This window comes from Watersipora subatra, chromosome 5, assembly GCF_963576615.1.
Source record: "Watersipora subatra chromosome 5, tzWatSuba1.1, whole genome shotgun sequence".
NCBI lineage: Eukaryota > Metazoa > Bryozoa > Gymnolaemata > Cheilostomatida > Watersiporidae > Watersipora > Watersipora subatra.
This window is the reverse complement of record NC_088712.1, coordinates 29,814,172-29,836,770: the sequence shown is the minus strand read 5'-3', so window position 1 is coordinate 29,836,770 and position 22,599 is coordinate 29,814,172. Positions and strand designations below refer to the sequence as shown.

The 22,599-nt window shown below is 35.8% G+C and overlaps 1 protein-coding gene across 2 annotated transcripts in view; it reads right to left on the bottom strand.

Annotated features, from left to right (window-relative positions):
- Positions 1-20,935, bottom strand: part of LOC137396981 (RNA helicase aquarius-like) — a 58,653-nt gene extending 37,718 nt beyond the window's left edge. For both annotated transcript variants that reach the window (XR_010978686.1, XM_068083262.1), the window contains exons 1-13: positions 20,864-20,935; positions 16,823-17,005; positions 12,771-12,905; positions 11,921-12,051; positions 11,583-11,701; positions 10,753-10,925; positions 10,548-10,661; positions 9,216-9,452; positions 6,854-7,067; positions 4,510-4,637; positions 2,703-2,879; positions 605-802; positions 255-424 (exon numbers count right to left, since the gene is read on the bottom strand). Coding sequence is in view for 1 of the 2 variants with exons in the window: in XM_068083262.1 (XP_067939363.1) it covers positions 255-424; positions 605-802; positions 2,703-2,879; positions 4,510-4,637; positions 6,854-7,067; positions 9,216-9,452; positions 10,548-10,661; positions 10,753-10,925; positions 11,583-11,701; positions 11,921-12,051; positions 12,771-12,905; positions 16,823-16,954 (1,928 nt within the window). In the remaining variant the exon portion in view is untranslated. The remainder of the gene's footprint in view (positions 1-254; positions 425-604; positions 803-2,702; positions 2,880-4,509; positions 4,638-6,853; positions 7,068-9,215; positions 9,453-10,547; positions 10,662-10,752; positions 10,926-11,582; positions 11,702-11,920; positions 12,052-12,770; positions 12,906-16,822; positions 17,006-20,863) is intronic.
- Between the last annotated feature and the right edge of the window lie 1,664 nt (positions 20,936-22,599).

Here is a 22,599-nt window from a genome sequence, read left to right as displayed (position 1 = left end):
ACCGAAAGCGACATAAAAGTTGTTTCACCACGCCACCGACAAACGACATTTTTGTCATTTTCCCAGCCAAAGGGTTAAAGACTATGCCTGCCCATGTTTACAGCTATTAGAGACTGCCTGTCAGCTCAAACATTCACATAACAAACGCATAGTGTCAATGAGTATGGTCTGATGTAGACTAGTGAATCAACCAAACTTCCTAATGTAAGATTTTAAAGTTGAACAGCTGAACAGCCAGGTAACTTTGGGATTACCTGCTGTAATGGGCAGAGCCAGGATCTCCATAGCCAAGCAAGATATCCTGCAGCCAACCGGGTACAACACACTCTGTATTCATCAGATCTCTGATCGTCTCAAGCACTGCCTTGAAATTGTTCTCCTTTGGCTTTCTCCTCATTATGATGTTGAATGAATCATACACATCCTGCCAAAGTATGGTGTCATGTGAATACACTATAGCAACCCTTCACACAGTTATACAGTCAGAGTGTTACATATGGCGCAGCAACTCCTCAGAAGGTTAAAAACACTGGAAAAACATTCTTTTGACCTTTTACCATTAAATGTGCATTTGTCCATAAACTCTGACTGAATGAACATTTACCTGCTCTCCCTCTTCATTAGCTGTCATGTCTTGCTTATACTGGTTCGGGTCAAGCCAAACTCTGTAGGTCCTCCTGTTCCCCTTCAATTCAGGGCGGGGATCGGGACCCTCCTCTATAACTCTGCCATCAGCGTCCAACATTCCCTCTATCTCACAGCCTCGTACATAGGTCAAACCAACTTGGGGAATAAATGGCTCCTGTAAGACCATTCGAGTAGGCAATCATTGCTCTCTCAATGACTACCTGTACATTTGGCCAACTGTTTAACAAAATATCATTTTTTCTGGAACCTAGTAATAGTACTTCTACTTGAAAATGAACTTGCACAAAAATATGGTAGATTTTATCAGGAAGTACCGGTATTTTTCTATCATTTGAGATTGTTGTTGAATGTTTGAGGTGATCTGACTAACAGGATGTCTATCGATTAAAATCGACAATGCTCAGATCAAGCGAAAGTTCGATTATAACGTCTATAGTTGTTACGAGATCGACAGAATAAAGATGCCTAACGCTGCAACTTGAACACAGTAGCTGATATCAACTATAGCGACTAGTGATGTCATGTCGCATGTATTTTTCTTCTGAGTGTTCTAACTGGGATCAAGTTTTGCCAATTTTAATCTTGAAACAACCTGGCGGCCAGATTACCTCACACATCAAAAACGATCGCAAATGATAAAAAATACCGATATTTTTTGATAAAATCTACTAAAATTTTTTGTAAGTTCACCTATAAGTATTGGCAAGGTAATAGACAAAGTAAGACACTACTTTGTCTACCAAATATTTATGATGTGAAGGTATGGTCAGTATACATGTTAAAGTTTTGAGAAGACTACAGCTTGAGAGTATGCATTGTAGGTAAATAACTTCTAAGATCTTTAGCACTTTCAAGCTAAAGTACATAAATATGTGAAGTTGTAGCCTCACCATGTCCTAAGGTTCCGTTGAACAAAGTTCATGGAGCTTTGCTTATATCTTCTAACACAGCTAAATCCCATTTTGTTAAATGCAACGTTTTAAGGGCAAACGATAAGGCCTTCTAATTTAGTTTGTCAGCTCATTTGATGTGCCAGTAATATTCGACTGTAATTGGGGCTAAAGTTACACACAATTTCAATATTTCTTACAGTTTGATATTGATGATCACATGATAAAAATGCTTCGAGTATTCTGAATGCTAACAGCTATCATGGAAGACGAGTTGGTGTCTGGTAAGTAGTTTCATAGTTTTATTGTTACCTTAGTTCGTAGATTGCATTACATTTTTACATTTACACTTTTAACAGTTTTAAAGAGTGAGTTTTCAATAATATAATGTGTAAATAACTTGAAAAACGCTTCATTCAAGAGAGAATAAATTGGACACAAGAAAAAATATTGTCTGCTACACGCTGCCAGCCATTGGCTGGCAGCGTGTCTGGCAGCGTGCAGCAGACACTATTGTGATCGACTATTAGCAAAATGTGATTACTTTTCGCTGTAGTAAAAACCATTGAAAAGTGAATACTTGTGGTTCTAAATATAGGCATCAGTACATCGAGAAGTGAGCATGTTAATGATGCCATTTGATTAGTGTTTGCACACAATCTTTCCTAATTCAGAATTGTGTGTGTGGGTGTGTGTTTATTACTTCTTTGTAAACGCTATGTGTTTCCACATGTTACGGCGGATTTCATTCTAACTTCACATGCATATCCATGCTCTGTATCCTGACAAGCAGCTAAAACATTTAGTTTCAAAACAATGCCTGGTTCTTGAGAATCAGTCTATTAAACTTTCAAAAAAGAAAAGAAACCCCAGGAATCACCCCAGGAATCACCCTAGTATGTAGTAGGTTTACTTCTGCTAGATATGAGGAAGAGTTACATATGACACAGTAGATGGTAAATGTAGCCTCTACAGTATCATACCATCTACATGAATAGAACCTATGATGAACAGTTAGTTACATATGATACTATTGGTGATACACACTGGGTATGACAAATGCAAACCCTGCAGTGTGCATCTTAATGCAGACAAAGTTAACCTTCAAAAAAATATACCACCCATGCTTTGGGGATAGCCAATACTGTCATTGTACATACATACCTTATAGTTGTATCGGATTGAGCTGGTGTTGCTAGGGTTCACTGAGATGAGGAATGCAACATCGTGCTTTCTGAGAGACTCCCACTCGTGCCTGATATTGTATCGAGGACTGAGGAGTATAGTAATATCAGCTCGTACCCGTGCGGGATGATTCTCTCCAAGCCTTGGCTTAGCCACCTGTCATAAACGCTGACCTTTAGCACTGCTACTAGCAACAGCCTTAGTAACCCACCAGATACACACCCATGTCTAACAACAGCGTTAGTAACCCACCAGATACACAGCCATGTTTAACAACAGCGTTAGTAACCCACCAGATATACAGCCATGTCTAACAACAGCGTTAGTAACCCACCAGATACACAGCCACGTCTAACAACAGCGTTAGTAACCCACCAGATACACAGCCATGTCTAACAGAGGCGTTAGTAACCCACCAGATACACAGCTATGTCTAACAACAGCGTTAGTAACCAACCAGATACACAGCCATGTCTAACAACAGCGTTAGTAACCCACCAGATACCGTAGAAACAGTTTAGTTAAAATATAGAGAGTGAGCAAGAGGCATAATAGTTTAAAATTATTGTTCTATTTCCATTTTTGATGTTTGGGTTGCGGTCTCAGAAATCATGGTTAAGTCGCAAATCACGAAGTTGAGCTATCCGACTTTGAAGCTGCTCTAACTGAATTTAAAATATGGGTAACGACTTTTGCAACGCGTGCATCCAGACCAATCAAAGAGTGATCTTTCTGAATCTAAAATCAGCTTAGCCAATAGAAGTCTCCAAACCTCGGAAAAAACTCATTAAAACCGCTGCTATGCTAAACAGAAAGTACTGAAAAATGGCGTCCGATAAAAGTAATTGATTCTTTTTTGCCAATTTTAAAGATAACTCTGACATTTTGGAGACTTATAATGAGCACTTTGGTATTCCAACTGATGCCAAAAACAGTGAAAGTAAAGGAAATGACGATGATATTTTCCTAATGATTCTTATAAGATTATTATAATATTTAAATATAAGACTAATTATTCGATTTTATATGATTATTATAAGATTTAATTATAAGAATAACTATTCAAAGTTACAAGATTGGAGTATAGAGTGTCCGATGGTGTTCAATATGTTACTGTTAATATTTGTTTAAGGTTTTGTTGGTGATACTATGGCTGTGCCCAATATCGCGATACTGCCAAGCAGTTTTTAATATCTGCAAAATTAAGAATAAGTAATACATTTTCTGATAGAGATACAGCTATTTCTATGACAGCCAGAAAAAATATTTTTTAGATTTTCAAATTCAGTATAATGTTTTGCATTTAAATACAGAAATCTAGATAACTATCATAACTTCTTGATATTGGTTGCTATGACGTTTTGAAATGTAAACAAAATTGTGCTTTGGTTTTCGTTTCTCAAACTTTAAAACCAGTTTTCTCAGAACTATGTTTTCACAGTAATGGTGAACGTGCATTCGGTTTATTGATCATAAAATCTGCTGTAATTAAGCTAGAATCAACATTTTTTGCAAAATAACTGAGAATTTTCTCCTTCTGCTAGTGTAGATAACTCCAAATCGCACACACCCGACTCAACCATGGTTTCTGAGATCATGACCCATTTTTTCCATTTATCCCAGGTATTTAGGGAGGACAGCAAAAAATGTATTTTTCTTAGTGATAGTTACCGTCCAGGGAAAAAAATGTTGCTACCACGAGCACACACAATGCGGTGTCGTTGGCAACGCAAGCAGAGACGGGTCTGATGCATGATTCATGCTCATTCAAAGGGGTGCACATTACCTCGACCACATTGAAGCCTTCAATAGGTAATGCCATGCGGGCCCATCCAGCAAACAAGGTGTCACCAGTTTCTGACTGCCAGGGCTTCATCCTGTAGACCGTCTCTTCAACATCTTGACGTATTTCATCTGCATCAGACAGCAGACATCAGTTACCAGTGAGGATAGCAATACATTTATAGACTCATGGTCTTAGTAACTATAAATTCATCAAAGTGAATAGCCATTTAATACCGTGGCCATTTAGTGACTATAGAAGCTCACTAAAATATATGACACTCAGAATAGACTTGGAGAATATTTAAACACAGATAAGTAAACCTGATTAAAAGATGCCGTATGCCTAATACATAAAACCATTAGAGCAGCTATTTATTACTAGAAATTCTCCTGTCATACAGCCCACGACCAAAGTGATATTGAAAAAAAGAAAGGGTACTGCTGGTTGAGAAATGCAATATTAGCAGTCAAATGGCACTGCAGTGCAATAGGATAACTGCAATGGTAGTTGTAATGTACTGGGTGTGGGTGTTATTATATACAACAAACAGCAATAATGAAAGGAAAAGATTATATGTTTATATCTCTCCCCCTGCAATAGGAGAAATGCAATATTGGCCAATATTAGAAGTAAAATGCACTGATATTATTAGAATAACCAATATTATTAATATAGTAATAATATAAAACCAATGTACAATTTTGTTTACATTTCAAAACGTCATAGCTAGCAATATCAAGAAGTTCTGATATTTTTATAGATTTTTATAATATCTGTACTACGTAGTCATTGTTCTGTAGTCATCCAAACTTATAATTAAATATTGTAATAATCTCATAAGAAACGTTAGAAAACAATATCATCGTCATTTCCTTTACTTACACTGTGTTGGACATCAGTTAGAATACCAAAGTACTCAAAAGTGTCTAAAATGTCAGTTACTTAGAAATCGGCAAAAATGAAACGATTTCAGTACTCCTACGTTAATTACAGAAACCTTCGGCAATTCGACAATGCTTTAGACTGGTGAAATGTGCACGTTATTTTTTTGTGAAATGCGCACGACTTAATCGGTCTATTCTCTGTGGCTCGGCATTTCAATTTCCGTTCTTGACCTTGATAATAGTAAGGCTTAGGAAGTTTTAATAACAATTTTCGGCCAAATAAATCTGTCTATTTGTGTATAATCCGCTCAGATGGGTAAGTTTTAAGAGACTGTCGACAATTTACAAAGACTTGGTAACATATTTAAATAGGTTTATATGTGTTTTGTATCGTTATTATACTTTAACGACTCTACAAAACGATGGTTAAATTTGTTGATGAGATTTCGAGACAAGGGTTTGTGAAGTTGTTGATTAATAATTTCCGTAAGTTGTGTGCACATGCATTTATCATAAAAACTCTCAAAACTTGGCTCCCGCTCGTTTGGTCATGGGATTACATCAAAGGATTTGTATACAAGGAATGGTTAATTAACCAGTATTTTAGTTGTCATCAAATCAATTTAATAGATCATTTAGCTTGCTATTTTACACCTCTTTTTATCACATTTAGAAAATCTGCTTTGTTGTCTTCAAGTAACTTGGAGTAATCATCAATTTTTGATTTGTTGCTACCAGAGCATCATCGATAAGCCAATGGATAAATGGAAGATAGAAAGCAAAGTAGTGCATGGTATTAAAGCTATAACGACCCACCTCTGTCAATATTGAAAGCTGTCAACGCTGCAGCTGCCAATATTGAAAGCTGTCAACGCTGCAGCTGCCAAAGTTGAAAGCTGTCAACGCTGCAGCTGCCAATGTTGAAAGCTGTCAATGCTGCAGCTGTCAACATTTAATAAGGATATGGAGCCAATTTGCACTTAATACAGGGAGCAGAATCTTTACTATAACAACTGCTGTGTCTGTCCATCCAAAGCCACACTAAGAGTGCTAAGAAAAAGATTATGCTACCAGTGCACCACTCAATCACCACTCAATCACCACTCCACACTTGGGAATAATTGTGTACATAACTATTACGCATGACAATCTCTCACAACGGAAGGGGGCTGCCAGCGTTTTCGTTTTAGTACACCATAAAGATAAACCCAAACAAATAGTATGTTAACAAATAACAAAATTATTAACATTCAAAATTACTAATGTTAGCAAATAACAAAATGAGATGCAGAAGTGGTCAATTTATGAATGTAGCCGTTAGCAATTTTAATAAAGATCACTAAAAAAAGCCAGTGATGACATTTGACACACAGACCATAAAACTGCCATCGAAAGACATTGAATGGTATTATCTAATACTAGTGACAACTTCATAGACTAACTCTATGGTCTTCACTCACATGTGCTCTCAAGTCTAAAGAGGTGAAAATTCCTGAGGAGATAGTCATGAAGTGTGAGAAACTGGAGGTTGAGTTTAGGGAGTGCGAGGCATCCCTGCCCAGAGTAGTAGTCACCTGGCACCAAGTTCTCATCCCAGATCATCTGCTCAGTTGGGTAAAGAGGCATCTCGTTGATCGCCTCCAGTTGAGAAACTCTACGCTCAAACCTGAATACCTGAACAAGAAATGGACTGAATAAATACAATTTATTAGATCTATCAACTCGCTCAACGACAAACGGTCCTCATTCATAATTCACAGGCAAAATTCAATAATTCACATCTCAACTGATTACAGATAACACAAAATCAGATCTATTATAAAAACTATGAACAAAGATAAATGTAAAATCTTAAACTATAAGTAAAAACTGAAGTGACAAAGGAATAAACAATGGAAAAAGAAGGTTATCGCTACTTTACTTCTGGGCTACATAGACGAGAGTGAAGCTTAGCAATGCCTAAATTCCATGAAAAAATGATTGATAAAAACATTTTTAACTTTCCATTTCAAGCAGATTTGTATTTTAATTCACAAAATGTTTTGAGAAGCTTTGGACATGATATGTCAGAAACTGGTTTGTATGTTGAAACAAGTATCTGCTGAAATTTGACAACGTAAATCAAAAAAGCTAGAATGTAAAGGTGATCATCAACCAGTTTGAATGTACATGATGTTAGATAATGAACACTCGTCTGTAATGTAGTTACCGTAAAACCTCTTATCGAACGCCATGGCGCTCTATTTTTCAACTTTTCCTCTATAGTGGCGATCAATTGGAGGCGGCGTTCAAATAGAGGCTGGTCGTCTATTTTTCAAATGGCTCGTCAGAATTTTCGTAAGATAGATTTAGCCCTATTACGGGCGAAGCAAATGTCGCCTATATTTTGCCCACTTTTTCCGGTGGACTGATATTTAACATTTTGAACGCAATAAATCTGCTAACTTACCTCTAACTTGTCAAACATCTCTTAATAAATGTGCATCTATTGCTTGCAATTGACCTGTGATGATATTATAGCTGGTGTCCTTCTTTGCAATTTGTTGGCATTTTCAATTTTTATTTCATTCTAAATTTGAAGACATATTTTTATTTTATATCTATATTTAACATTGTTGAATAGAGGTTCATTGCACTCACTGATATGCTTGTTACAGTCTACAGCCAAAACTAGCTTTTTATGTGCAATAGAAATGGAGTTATGAGCATCGATTCATTGTAAGCCGTGTTAAGATACCCGCAAGGATGCTATTAAATAGCATGCTATAAATCTGCATATTTATAAGTTATACAACAATAATCTATTAAATGATACAAATATATTTTTATGAACAAGTGCCATAAAAGAATCATACTTATATTACATGCAAAAACCAAAATTAACATTTTAAACAAAAATATTTCCATCGTTTGTTCGGATATCTGCATTCTGATTGTTGCTTCCGATGGAACGCACATCTTCTAGTTGTCCAATAACTTCTACAATATCTACTGGCCTCAACTGTTCTTCTGCACTGCTAAACTAGTCGATATTAGCGTCTAAACAATTTTTGGCAGAGCAAAACTTTTACGCGCTGCATTTAGCACAATAAAAGTATGCTCGGTAAACGTAATTTAGGTCCAAAATATGCGGACCGGTTTTATATGCATGTCCTTCGAAGTATTAGGACCACATTAAAAAGGAACCACTATTAGCCTGAGACAGTTAGTAGTTATTTCTATGGCGTTGCTTTCAAAGTTCTATCTACCATCGTAAACTTAGCCGTTTTTATATATGTAAATGTACTTTGAAGTATCAGGACCGCGTTAAACAAGAAACCACTATTAGCCTAAGACAGTAATTGTTTCTATTGTTCATCTAGCATCGTAATTTTAAACCGTTTTTATGTAGGCTACTTTGAAGTAGAAAGACTGCGTTAGACAGAGAGCTACCACCAGCCTGAGACCATTATTGAATATTTCTATGGTGGTGCTTTCAAAGTTTTAACGAATAAAACAAAAAGCTTTGGAATTGGACAACGAGAGAACTCACTGTTATTGATATAAACGATTCATTGTTAATAGGATTTTGTGGATACTTTTCTACTGATCAGTTGATATTATGGGTTCGAAAAGATAAAGTAATGTCAGTGGCATTCAGATAGAGGTGGTGTTCAATTGGAGAGTGGCGCTGTATTTATCAACCCGTCTCTCGGGGTGGCGGTCAATTGGAGGTGGCGTTCACATAGAGGTTTTACAGTAAATAACAAACGCTCATCTGTCATGTAGTTATAATGTCATTTACCAGAGTATGTCTCCTTATACCAGTGCAACAATGCCTACCATGAGATCCATAATAAACTCTTTGCTGTAATGATTTTTCGCGTTATCCTCAGAGGTACCCTTCTCCTCAGAGTTAGCAACATGTGGAAGCAGGTTAAGTGACGTAGCCAACAGAGCAAGCTTGTCATGGCTGAGACCAGCGAGATGCTTTCTCAATGAGCTCTTTGTGTCGACAGCTGATACATTGGAGAGAGCGAACTTAAGGAGCTCTTCGTTAAAATCTCTGAAGGCTGCTTTCTGCAGTAATTTATAACATCAATACTAATGCAGACTAAATATATTTCGAAGAACCAGCAAGCTAGCAGTAAAACCAGAATATACTGCGCAGGTTAAAGGGAAAAGAAATATACATGTAAGCAATATGTACCAAGTCGGAAAACATATTGCTTGTGATATAAGGGTGATTACATGAGGTGTCACAACATACTGCTTGCGGATATAAGGGTGATTACATGAGGTGTCACAACATATTGCTTGTGATATAAGGGTGATTACATGAGGTCTCACAACATATTGCTTGTGATATAAGGGTGATTACATGAGGTGTCACAACATACTGCTTGTGATATAAGGGTGATTACATGAGGTGTCACCACATACTGCTTGTGATATAAGGGTGATTACATGAGGTGTCACAACATATTGCTTGTGATATAAGGGTGATTACATGAGGTGTCACAACATACTGCTTGTGATATAAGGGTGATTACATGAGGTATCACAACATATTGCTTGTGATATAAGGGTGATTACATGAGGTGTCACAACATATTGCTTGTGATATAAGGGTGATTACATGAGGTGTCACAACATACTGCTTGTGATATAAGGGTGATTACATGAGGTGTCACAACATACTGCTTGTGATATAAGGGTGATTACATGAGGTGTCACTACATATTGCTTGTGATATAAGGGTGATTACATGAGGTGTCAGAACATATTGCTTGTGATATAAGGGTGATTACATGAGGTGTCACAACATACTGCTTGTGATATAAGGGTGATTACATGAGGTGTCACAACATACTGCTTGTGATATAAGGGTGATTACATGAGGTGTCACAACATATTGCTTGTGATATAAGGGTGATTACATGAGGTGTCACAACATACTGCTTGTGATATAAGGGTGATTACATGAGGTGTCACAACATATTGCTTGTGATATAAGGGTGATTACATGAGGCCTCACAATATATTGTCGGTTAAAGCTATAAAAACTACAATAAATGTGCCTCCCAACTTAAAAGTAGGTTTATTCACTAACAAAAGGCTACGACAATACAAAGTCCTGCGAAAATATGACAAATGGAATGTCTGAAAACATACCTGCAAGTCTCTGATGCGCTTATAATGTGTGTTGGTCATCTCTTTAGACGTCATTGGTTCTCCTGTCAAGTCATTTATTTCAAAGCCTGTGTAGAACTCAAGCATGTCCAGGAGCTACTCAAATAGACCAAGGCAAGTTACATATATACCGACACCAGACTAACCGTTTACAATAGGAATGCAGCACAAAGAAGCGCGAACATACCTGAGTAAAGAGTTTAGATCTTTTGCAAAGCAATGACCTCCTACAGGTGACCACGAGATGCATGTCATCCAGTAGGGTGTTTAGAAACCGCCTGGTTGGCAGTTGTGCCTGGAGATCAATGAGCAGCTCAAGGACCCTCTCACAATAGTGTACCTTGTCAGAATCACCTGCAACTACGTGCCATATAAACCAGTTAGCGTCTCTCCGTGCTAAGGTACATTAATGGTAGTATCAGAGGCTATGTTCGGCTATTTACATTAAAGTATATAGTAGTATTAAAAACATAGCCGCTATCACCATCAATGTGAGTGTTGGTCTGTCGTTTGTATGTCCAGTTATAGCGATAAACTTTCAAGATAAAACGATAAACTGGGATTGAACTTGGAAACCACAGTTCTGCAGACAGATATGCCATCCACTTCACCACACGGCCTACTTGCCACACTACGGAATAATTGTGCATACACTTTTTACACCTGCCAATCTTTAATGACGACGGGTAAAATACCAACGCTTCATGCTTCTATTATCATGCTTTTATTAGAATAAAAAACATGTGCCCAGACCACTCAAAAATACTATAAATATATGTAAATATAGTATCAACTTAATTAAAGTTATAACACACACAGAAATAAACAACCACCTTCATTTAAAAGCTAGAATTGCGAATTTGGTATATTTTGATTAAAAACAAATGTTCTGTGCGAACAGTTTTTTAATACCTATGCCACGCCGGGAATTCATCTAGTAGTGACCTTAATTTATATTAAACATTTGGAAGAAGCAAGAACGAAATACCTCTCAGCTTTAACTCAGGAGCTACCTACGTTTTTCCTTCACTGTGCCCAAAGTCTTACAAAAGCATTCCTTTAAAAGCTTGTAGAAAAAATTCCTCTCAAACTGGGTAATGCGCAAATCCTCTTCAGAGAGACGAGCATCTTGTTTCCTGTAAAAGAAAAAACCGCTACAATTTAGAACAGTAACACCAGAGCATATAATGGGGATTGACCTGATGGTAATAATGATTTGAACATAGCGTTTTCAAGTACCTGCAGTGGCGTACTATACCAGACAACGAGAGTAACAATCTTATACAAACACCATACATATTGCACCATACATCCCTACACATTGCACCCTATCAATCTCTAGTGTGACTACTCACTTTATGGCTAACATAAACTTCTTCATCTTGGGAGTCCTTTTGAGTATTTCATTGAGACGACCAGACTTGAGATTAGTCCAGATGTGAATTGAAACAAGCTTTTGTGCTTGCTCACGTATCATATCTACCTCCTACAATTACACAATAGTCTACCAAAATATAAACAGTTTATCAACAGAGTGTAAAATATAAATATACTATTAATAGAGCATAAAGTATGAATATACTTATCAATAGAGTATAAAGCATGAATATACTATCAATAGAGTATAAAGTATGAATATACTATTAATAGAGTATAAAGCAAGAATATATTATTAATAGTGTATAAAGTATGAATATACTATTAATAGTGTATAAAGTATGAATATACTATCAGTAGAGTATAAAGTATGAATATACTATCAATAGAGTATAAAGTATGAATATACTATCAATAGAGTATAAAGTATGAATATACTATCAATAAAGTATAAAGTATGAATATACTATTAATAGAGTATAAAGTATGAATATACTATCAATAGAGTATAAAGTATGAATATACTATCAATAGAGTATAAAGTATGAATATACTATCAATAGAGTATAAAGTATGAATATACTATCAATAGTGTATAAAGTATGAATATACTATCAATAGAGTATAAAGTATGAATATACTATCAATAGAGTATAAAGTATGAATATACTATCAATAGAGTATGTAAAAGTCTATCAAGCGAAACTGAAAAATAAACAGCATGATTAAAAAGAACGCTATTAAGAGAGTAGCCATAATAACTACATCAACATATCTGTATGCTGACAGCATATAAAAACAAAAATCTACTGCATGATGTACACCTACCAGAGAGTTGAATATATGAATGAGAAAAATTAGAAGGAGGGTTTGAGATTCAAAGCTCAAAGCACCGGGGTTAAGAGTCAGTTTTAAAACTGATTGAAAGAACTCTGGAAACTTTTCTGGAGACTTCTTGAATGCCTAAAAGTAAAGAGACATGATTGCACAGCATTGACGGTGTTGGGTGGATAGAAACTGCTGGTTGGTGCCCATATGAAAACAACAGGCATTAAGTTTTATCTACTGTTCCCAATTTTGATGCGATTTGCACACCAAGTTTGATACAACTTGTAGACTCTGCTAAGAATCACATAAACAGCGTTTCTCACTTGACTTACTTATGTACCGTTTTATTTTTACATTAAATACATGAACCATAATAGTTTTCACGGAACAAATAATCCATGTATTGCCTGTGGAGTGCTATTGCTTATGTTATTTCAAGGAAATGTTGACAAAAGCTAAGTGAGTGATACGCAGCTCAATTATTCACTGAACACAATAATTATAAACCTAATGGCTAAAGTCTAGTAATAACTAGTTATAGCTACATTATAGTAATTTCTCTTATCCCAGTATTATGCAGACGCTGGTGATGGATGCTGGTGCAGAATGCAGGCGCTCTACATGGTCATGAAAAAACCAGGAAAACGCAGAAGTAAATTGGTCAAATGTAAAAAGAAAAAACCATGAATAGTAGACCAATGTTGGCGTGGTGTTTGTTGCCTACCCAGACAGGAGCGACGGCAGCGAGGACGAGGGGAGCGGCGGCGGGAGCAGACAAGTCAAGCTCATGCTAAAGATGAGACAACGACACACCATGAACGTAAACACGTTCAGGTATGCAAAATACTGTTGCATAATCCAAACCATAACCTGTTCAACCAATAAAACAACAAGCTTTCCTTATATACATGTATAATGGAAGGAGATCATACCAAACCACTTCACAAATACAAAGCTGCATGCACATACAGTCATACCTCGACATACGAGTGGTATACGCACTATCTCGACATACGAGCGGTATACGCACTACCTCGACATATAAGTGGTATATGCACTATCTCGACATACGAGTGGTATACGCACTACCTCAACATACGAGTGGTATACGCACTACCTCGACATACGAGTGGTATACGCACTACCTCGACATACGAGTGGTATACGCACTACCTCGACATACGAGTGGTATACGAACTATCTCAACATACGAGTGGTATATGCACTATCTCAACATACGAGTGGTATACGCACTACCTCGACATACGAGTGGTATACGCACTATCTCGACATACGAGTGGTATACGCACTACCTCGACATACGAGCGGTATACGCACTACCTCGACATATGAATTATATACGCACTACCTCGACATACGAGTGCTATACGCACTCCCTCGACATATGAGTGGTATACGCACTTCCTCGACATATGAATAGTATACGCACTATCTCAACATACGAGTGGTATACGCACTACCTCGACATATGAGTGCTATACGCACTATCTCGACATACAGAAACGAATAATAAAATGTTTAAATGATGACAAAATTAGAGTTATGTTTAGTAAAAGATTAAAACTTAGCTTTAAGTATGTGTTTAGTATGCTACATTCAGTTTGGTTAAATTCAACGTTTGTGTTTCGTTACATAGCGTTACAAATATTTAATGTACCGAAAGCATTGATATAAGTCTCTCTCCCACCATCATTAGCCGCTATATTTGTCTCAAAGGTAAGAACTCCATACAGTACTGTACATAGTGATATTATATTCTATTGCAGATGATAACCACTAAATAGGTAGTTGTTTCCCTTGGTGAGCTTAGGTACTGGATGACAACAATTAAAAACACGTTTTCTATCCTAGCACCATGTTTTTAAGTGTTTTTTCATAGTATGGGAACGAATTAATTTGTATTTAGTTATCCCCACGACTAAACACGAGCGAAGCGAGTGTTTGGGAGCTTTATGATAAATGCATATGCGCACACAACTCCCGAAAAGTATCCGCGAACGGCCAAACGCTAACCCTTGTACCGAAATCTCATCAACAAATTCAACCATTTTTGTATGGAGTCGTTTAAGTGTAATGACGATACAAAACACATATAAACCTATTTAAATATGTTACCAAGTCTTTGAAAATTCTCGACAATATCCTAAAACTTACCCATCTGATCGGATGATACATAACTAGCAACATTCATTTGGCCTAAAATTGCTATTAAAACCTGAAAAGCCTTTTTTAGTCAAAATTAAGACCCGATAACAAAACGCCCATAAAGCTGTGCGACAGATAGTAGAACCAGGAAGCCGTGCGCATTTTACGAAGAAAACGTGTACATTTCACCAGTCTAAGGCATTGTCCAACCCCCGAAGGTTTCTGTAATAGAAGTACTGAATGAAGTACTAAAAGAAGTACTAAAAAATGGCGTCCGATAAAAGATTTAAGATAAAAGATGTTTTGGCGATTTTAAAGTTAACTCTGACATTTTGGACACTTATAATGAGTAATTTGGTATTTCAACTGATGTCAAAAGCAGTGAAAGTAAAGGGAATGACGATGATATTTTGTTAACGATTCTTATAAGATTTAATTATAGGAATAATCATTCGAATTTACAAGATCGAAGTATATAGTGACCGATGGTGTGCAATATGTTACTGTTATTATTTTTCTAAAGATTTTACTGATGATCCTACGGCTGTGCCCAATATCGCGGTACTGCCAAGTCATTTTTAGTATCTGCAAAATTAAGTAAGACATTTTCTTATATACATATACAGCTATTTTTATGACAACCAACTAAAATCTGTTTAGATTTTTAAATTCAGCATACTATTTTGGATATAAATACAGAAATCTAGATAAATATCACAACTTCTTGATATTGGTTGCTATGACGTTTTGAAATGTAAACAAAATTGCGCATTGGTTTTCGTTTCTAAAACTGTAACATCAGTTTTCTCAGAACTATGTTTGCGCACTAATGGTAAACATGCATTCAGTTTATTGACCATAGAATCTGCTGTAATTAAGCTAGAATCAAAATTTTTTATGCAAAATGACTGTGAGAATTTTCTCCTTCTGCTAGTGTAGATAATCTAAATCTCACACACCCGACTTCACCATGGTTTCTGTGATCATGACCCATTTCTTCATTTTGGTTACAGATCGCTGTCAAAACCGTTCTAAATTCAACACAACCAACTTTCAAACTGTGTATATTACACAGCAGCTTGCCATTTTATTTCTAATATTGCATTTCTCCTATTACAGGGTAGAGATATAAACATATAATCTTTTCCTTTCATTATTGCTGTTTGTTGTACATAATAACACCCAGTACATTACAGCTACCATTGCAGCTACCATTGCAGTTCTCCTATTGCACTGCAGTGCCATTTGACTGCTAATATTGCATTTCTCAACCAGCAGTACAGTTTCTTTTTTCCAATATCACTTTGGTCGTGGGCTGTATGACAGGAAAATTTTTAGTATTATGTTACACAGCGTTACAAACGTCCGAAGTATCGACAGCATTATTGTAAGTTTCTCTCACACCATCATTAGCCGCTATGTTTGTCTTGAAGGTAAGAACTCCATACAGTACTGTACATAGTAATATTATATTCTATTGCAGATGATAACCACTAAATAGGTAGTTGTTTCCCTTGGTGAGCGTAGTTATTGGATTACAACAATTAAAAACAAGTTGTCCATGCTAACATCATGTTTGTAGGTGTTTTTTTTTCATAATATGGTAAGGAATTAATTTGTATTTAGTTAATTTGTATAAAAAATATTGCATTTAGATACGAGTACATTGACATACGAGCTCAGTCCCAAAACGCATTAAACTCATATGTCGAGGTATGACTGTATATCTTTGATGAGCTTTGAATGGATCCACGAAATGCCAAATGAGATAACTGCCAGATGAGTGAGTTTACCAAGCTATAGTACAACGTGTAAACAAGAGCTCAAGCTATAGGTGTACTTGAAGAGGCAAGCTAAATAGAGTAAGTTTACAAGTGACTACCAACCTCCCACGCTGGCACTCTCTCCTTGAACTTTTCATTCACCATGGTGACAATGGACATCAGGTGTGAAAGGGAGGACGCAACGGAGAAGTGTTTCCAGAGGTAGAGTTCTAGGTACTGAGAGACTTCTAGCATCTTTATTTTCTTAGCGGAAACTAGTTGGCATTTGTATATCTCATCGACCAGCTACAATTGTTGAATGTACATGTAGTTGAGTTAATGCTCATAGCAAATCCAAAAGAAAAAATAGCCAGATCAGTTGTACCGTATTACAAACTCACATCAACTAGGCAAGATCATGTCTCTTTGTTTAGAGTATTCAGCATTTCCATAAAAAAACGGAAACTTATCATTATGTTAATTTGTGTAATGATTCTGCCAAAAGTTCTCACATACAGTTGCTAAAGTTCAATTTGAAATGGAAGAGGCCTGATTACAGCATATATTGTCTATTACAAACGCAAGGCTACATCATAGAGTTATTTCATAGAAACTTTGATATGACTTGGCTAAATTTAATCACACCTGAAGGTTTAAACATGGATAAGTGTTGTAGAGGATACAACCCATAACTCTCATATAAAGCGCGTTCATAGATTGTTTGCTTATATTCTGGAAGAGTCTAAGATCCTTTGTGAGAGCTGCCATTACTCCTACTTCTTGTTGAAGTATTTATGCATTGGTACTCATGAACTATGCGTGAATTGATGCTTATTATACTATTTGTGGGTAACTTTAGAGTTTTGTTGGATTGACAGAATCAAAACTGTCTGTAAAGAAATTTTTAAAGGGTTGGTCACATCTAATTTTGGTATACATTGTATTTTATTAGAAAGTTTAGATATTTTTCTATCCTTTAAAAGTTTGTTTGTTGCTTTAGGTCAGGGGTGTCCAAACTTTTTGCAAAGGGGGCCAGATTTGGCGTGTTAAAAATTTAGGGGGCCAACCTTGGCGGAAATTTTTTACATATAACAGCAAATAATGTAAATAAATTTTACCGAGCCAATCTGCATTTCATGTTTGCCTTTTATTTTAATTTCAGCTATCTTAAGCATGTGTTTTGATTTGTTTGAAACATGCATATCAAAATTGCATTGACATTATAATTAAAATTTAATAATCACTAAATTTCACTTTTTAACACTAATTTTTTTGTAACAGTTAACAGAATTAATTGTACTCTTGGGTACAAATTACATTTGAAACGTGAAACAATATCTCACTATGGCAGTTTGATATTTATAGAATTTTAAAACACAATTACAAAAAAATGAACAAGTAATAGGCATATCAACAAGTGCAGGGCTCATTTAAAATATGACAGTAACTATAAATTTTGATTGGATTTTTAAATGTTTAACCCGCAGGTAACAGCGCTTCTGCCCAATTGATTAACCTTTGAGCCCTGGTCATTTTTGTCAGTGGTGTCAGTAACCCAAAGCAATCTGTCCAACGATCCTAAGTTTTTCAACTTTTATTAAATATAACTAAACAAGCTCATAATACAATGATATTTGGTAAAGCATCAGAACAAGGTCGAGCAACACACAGCAAATGTCATCAAACAAAAAAAAACAGTGCGTCAGCGTTATTTGGGCAAAAACTGTAAAAGTTCGTACGATTTAAAAAAAAAACTCGTAAAAACATTTACAGTAGCATCATATCCATTGAGCACACGTTTATCATCATTTCATGACTCAAAATATAGTGGAGAATTATAGTTAGTATCATAAAATTTTTTATTTGCATCACAATCATTTATGACCTACCAACAAACGAGTCGTATCAATTTTTTCGCGATACCGTTCTAATAAAATTTATTGAAATCGAAGTGAAGATATTTGAGAACTGTTACAAATGGATGAGACATTTCTGGTCAATCATCCTGTGCAAGAATTAATGTGATTGGTTTACGCTGTTACTTAGAAACTGCTTTTGTTAACAAAGCCATGTGAATGCCAGAATTTCAGCCGTTAGGAATTTTGACACACCCTACCCAATGCTGGAAAATCGGTCATTAGGGTTCAACGGGTTAATTCTACAGGCGGGCCAGACGTTATTGATTTTATGACAGGGGCTGCAGGCCGGATGAAGATTGACCCTGGGATGCGGGCCGGATGAAAATTGACCCTGGGTGGGCCGCATTTGGCCAGCGGGCCGGACTTTGGACATGTCTGCTTTAGGTGATCTCACTGCCAGGATGTTTCACGATTAAACTCCGCGAAATTTGATCACAGTTAAAACAATCAGAAGAATCTTAAAATTTGGAGTTTTCAAATTGAGCTCACTTTAGCATCTGTATGTGAGAACGTTTGGCAGAATCATTACAAAAATTAACATAATGATAAATTTTATTTTTTATGAAAATGCTGAATTTACTTCAAATAATTTTTTCAAAAAGAGCAGATTTTTATCTTCTTAAATGCTAAAAGCAAATTAGTATCAAATCCTTGAGGCCTGTGACTTACTCTCAATAACTTACTCTCCAGCACACTTATGAAATACCAGTTACTGCTGCTGACACGGAAGTCAATTTAAAACATTGCAAAAAAATGAGAATATGATGTTATTATCCATAAGATAAGATCCACCTGGAAAAACCCAACTGGTTCAATTACCACATAGGGTAAAGGTTTCAAATTACAATAATTACTGATTTGTAAAATGTTGAAGGAATAGCTTAACTAAAAATGACCTCAACAGGTAAAATCTTTTTGAAACCAAAATGTTGTTAAGTGTTTCTGGATTATCATCCAAAAACCATTATCATTACCTAATATTGAGTAACAGTAGACAAGGTGTACTGAAAGTGTATACTGACTGCGCTTATGACGCATACCTTTTGAGTGAATGCACGACGTACTAAGACTCACTAAACAGATGAAAATAAACAATCCTTTAAAGGATAAGTTATAGTGTGTTGAACTAGAGCAAAGAGCTCTGCTCACAACCCAATTCACGAATGCACAAGATTCCCTTGACTTCTTTAATAACCTGTTAGGATTCTAAAACCTATGTGGAAGGACAAAAATATCAAATAGAAGTTTAAAGGTTGACTTGCAACAAAATTCACATTACAGTTATTTAGTATCAAAAGATTCACCATGTCTTCTCCGCTGTGTTGTGGGTGCCAAATATGTGGAAATGTGATTACAAGCTCTTAAAAGCTCAAAAACTAAAAGCCGCCTTAGATTGGAATCTGTTTACTTCTTTGACGTAGTCATTACCTTTGGTTATTGTCTTGTCACGTGATGTTCTCACGTAAATTGAAAGGCCAATAAAAAGCTCAGTATAAAACTTATTGTAGCACTAGTTTATGACAAACACTTCAGGTTTTACTGAAGAACCCATGTTAAATATAGATGCTCGCTACTTTACAGTTTTGTTTCGGCTTGATCTAATCGCCAAGTCATAATCTGATCATGAGACCCAATACTTCGCAAATAATTTCTGCAGCACTTTTTGATTATCACGGGTGACCAACAGTCTCGTCATGATTATCAGACAATGATATGTACTCCTTCGAGCAAAGGTTAAAAAATTAAACAAATTTTGACGGTAAGTTATAAGATAACAGTGCTAAAAGTGACAGCATTACAATGACGATAAAATTGACGCGTAAGAAAAATAGACATGGTTTTATTGAATGCGTGAAGCATATTTGTGAAAATATTTCGACGAATGAGGTTGCTTGAAAGTGAAAACAGAAGCCATCGCGTAGAACTAGTCACATTTGAGCCGTTTTGGAAAGAGAATCCAAACTACGGCGGTCTCGTGTGGCTGCGATTAACTGTTCGTTTTTTTAGCTTTTAAGAGCTTGTAATCACATTTCCACATACTTTGCACCTACAACACAACAGAGGAAGACATGGTGAATCTTTTGATACCAAATAACTGTAATGTGAATTTTGTTGCAAGTCAACCTTTAAGGAATGGCAATATACTTGAGATCAGCATTAACAAAAATGCAGCTTATAACAAGCAGTGCTGACACGAGTCTCTCATTAGCTTAAAAAGTTAGAACACTTAGCAACAACACCTTACCTTGCTAGAGAAGGCTGTAGGGTTTGACCCTAACCAATGCTGCGCTGCCAACTCTGAGACCACATCAGCTTCAAGATCTTCCACAGTCAATGCTCCTTGACCTCTCTTTTTAGGCTCAGAAGCTTTCGAACCTGCAGCCTTACGCTTGGCAGCTGATCCTAGGTCATCCATGCCAAGCTGTAAAGAATGCACAAACTCTATATGTGGTAATAAGGTTACAGACCTAATCAGCGTGCCACACAAACTGTCAACTATGGTTTCCGATAGATCAGAAGGGCCCCTCCATTGACTGTAACTAACCTCCCTAAATGCTACAGATACATGAGTCTTTAAATCTTCATACATGTACACAAAGATTTACAAAAGGTTTTAAAAAGTGTATTAATGTATATAAAAGTGTACTAATGTATATAAAAGTGTACTAATGTATATAAAAGTGTACTAATGTATATAAAAGTGTACTAATGTATATAAAAGTGTATTAATGTATATAAAAGTGTACTAATGTATATAAAAGTGTACTAATGTATATAAAAGTGTACTAATGTATATAAAAGTGTATTAATGTATATAAAAGTGTATTAATGTATATAAAAGTGTATTAATGTATATAAAAGTTTATTAATGTATATAAAAGTGTATTAATGTATATAAAAGTGTATTAATGTATATAAAAGTGTATTAATGTATATAAAAGTGTACTAATGTATATAAAAGTGTATTAAGCAAAACTATCCATATCAGACGGTAAATAACTCGTAATTATTTGAATTACTTTTATCACTTTACTTTTCAAAACGTAATACGATTGCAAACACCTAAAAATACATTCTTTCATCATTTTCGGTTAAGCAAATGTTTTTACACATTTTAACAAATGACTCTCTGTTGAAGATTTGAAATTTTTGTGAATAAAAAATTGTTTTGACTGACCTATCTTACAAGTCGATGCTTTTATGATAATAAATAATAATACAGTCATACCTCTACATACGAGCTTAATGGATTCTGGGTCTGAGCTCGTATGCTAACTTACATCTCAAGGCACCATTTCCTATACAAAATATCTCAAGTGCAAATTAATCCGTTAGCATATTATGAGAAGAAACCACCTAGACAGGATATTACGGTGGAAAAACTTTTTTTAATTGTTTCAATTCAGTAAATGTGCTAAAAAAATAACAAATAGTTATTTAGTTGTTATTATCTGCAACAAAATGTAGCAACACTATGTACACTACTTCATGGAGAATAAAAAAAAAGACTAGATAGCAATGCGTTTGGTACACTAAACTTTTGTGACTTAATAGAAACTTTGAAGTTACTTCCGATGAATTTAGCTCACTAAACATACTCTTGAAGATAAGTTTCAATCTTTCACTAAACTTACTTTAATTTTGTCGTCTTAGTACGTTTTCGGATAGCGGCGTTTTGCCTCGCATTCGCTACCACTTTTAGCAAACTTTTTTCAAACTGATTCTAAAAAGACCAAGTGATGTGGTTCTCGAAAGCCACCTCTCGCATACTTGGCCATATAATGGCTAATTACAACCGACCTGTATGCTCTTATCTCAAAGATTACTCGCAACTCAAGGAAGAAACTTGCCCGAAAGTCAGCTCGTATCTCGAGTCTCTCACATGTTGGGCCACACGTATGTAGAGGTATGACTGTATAGCAAATACATTGGAAAAATGAATTTAAAGAGATGCCAGATTTTTTTACATAACTCAGCAAA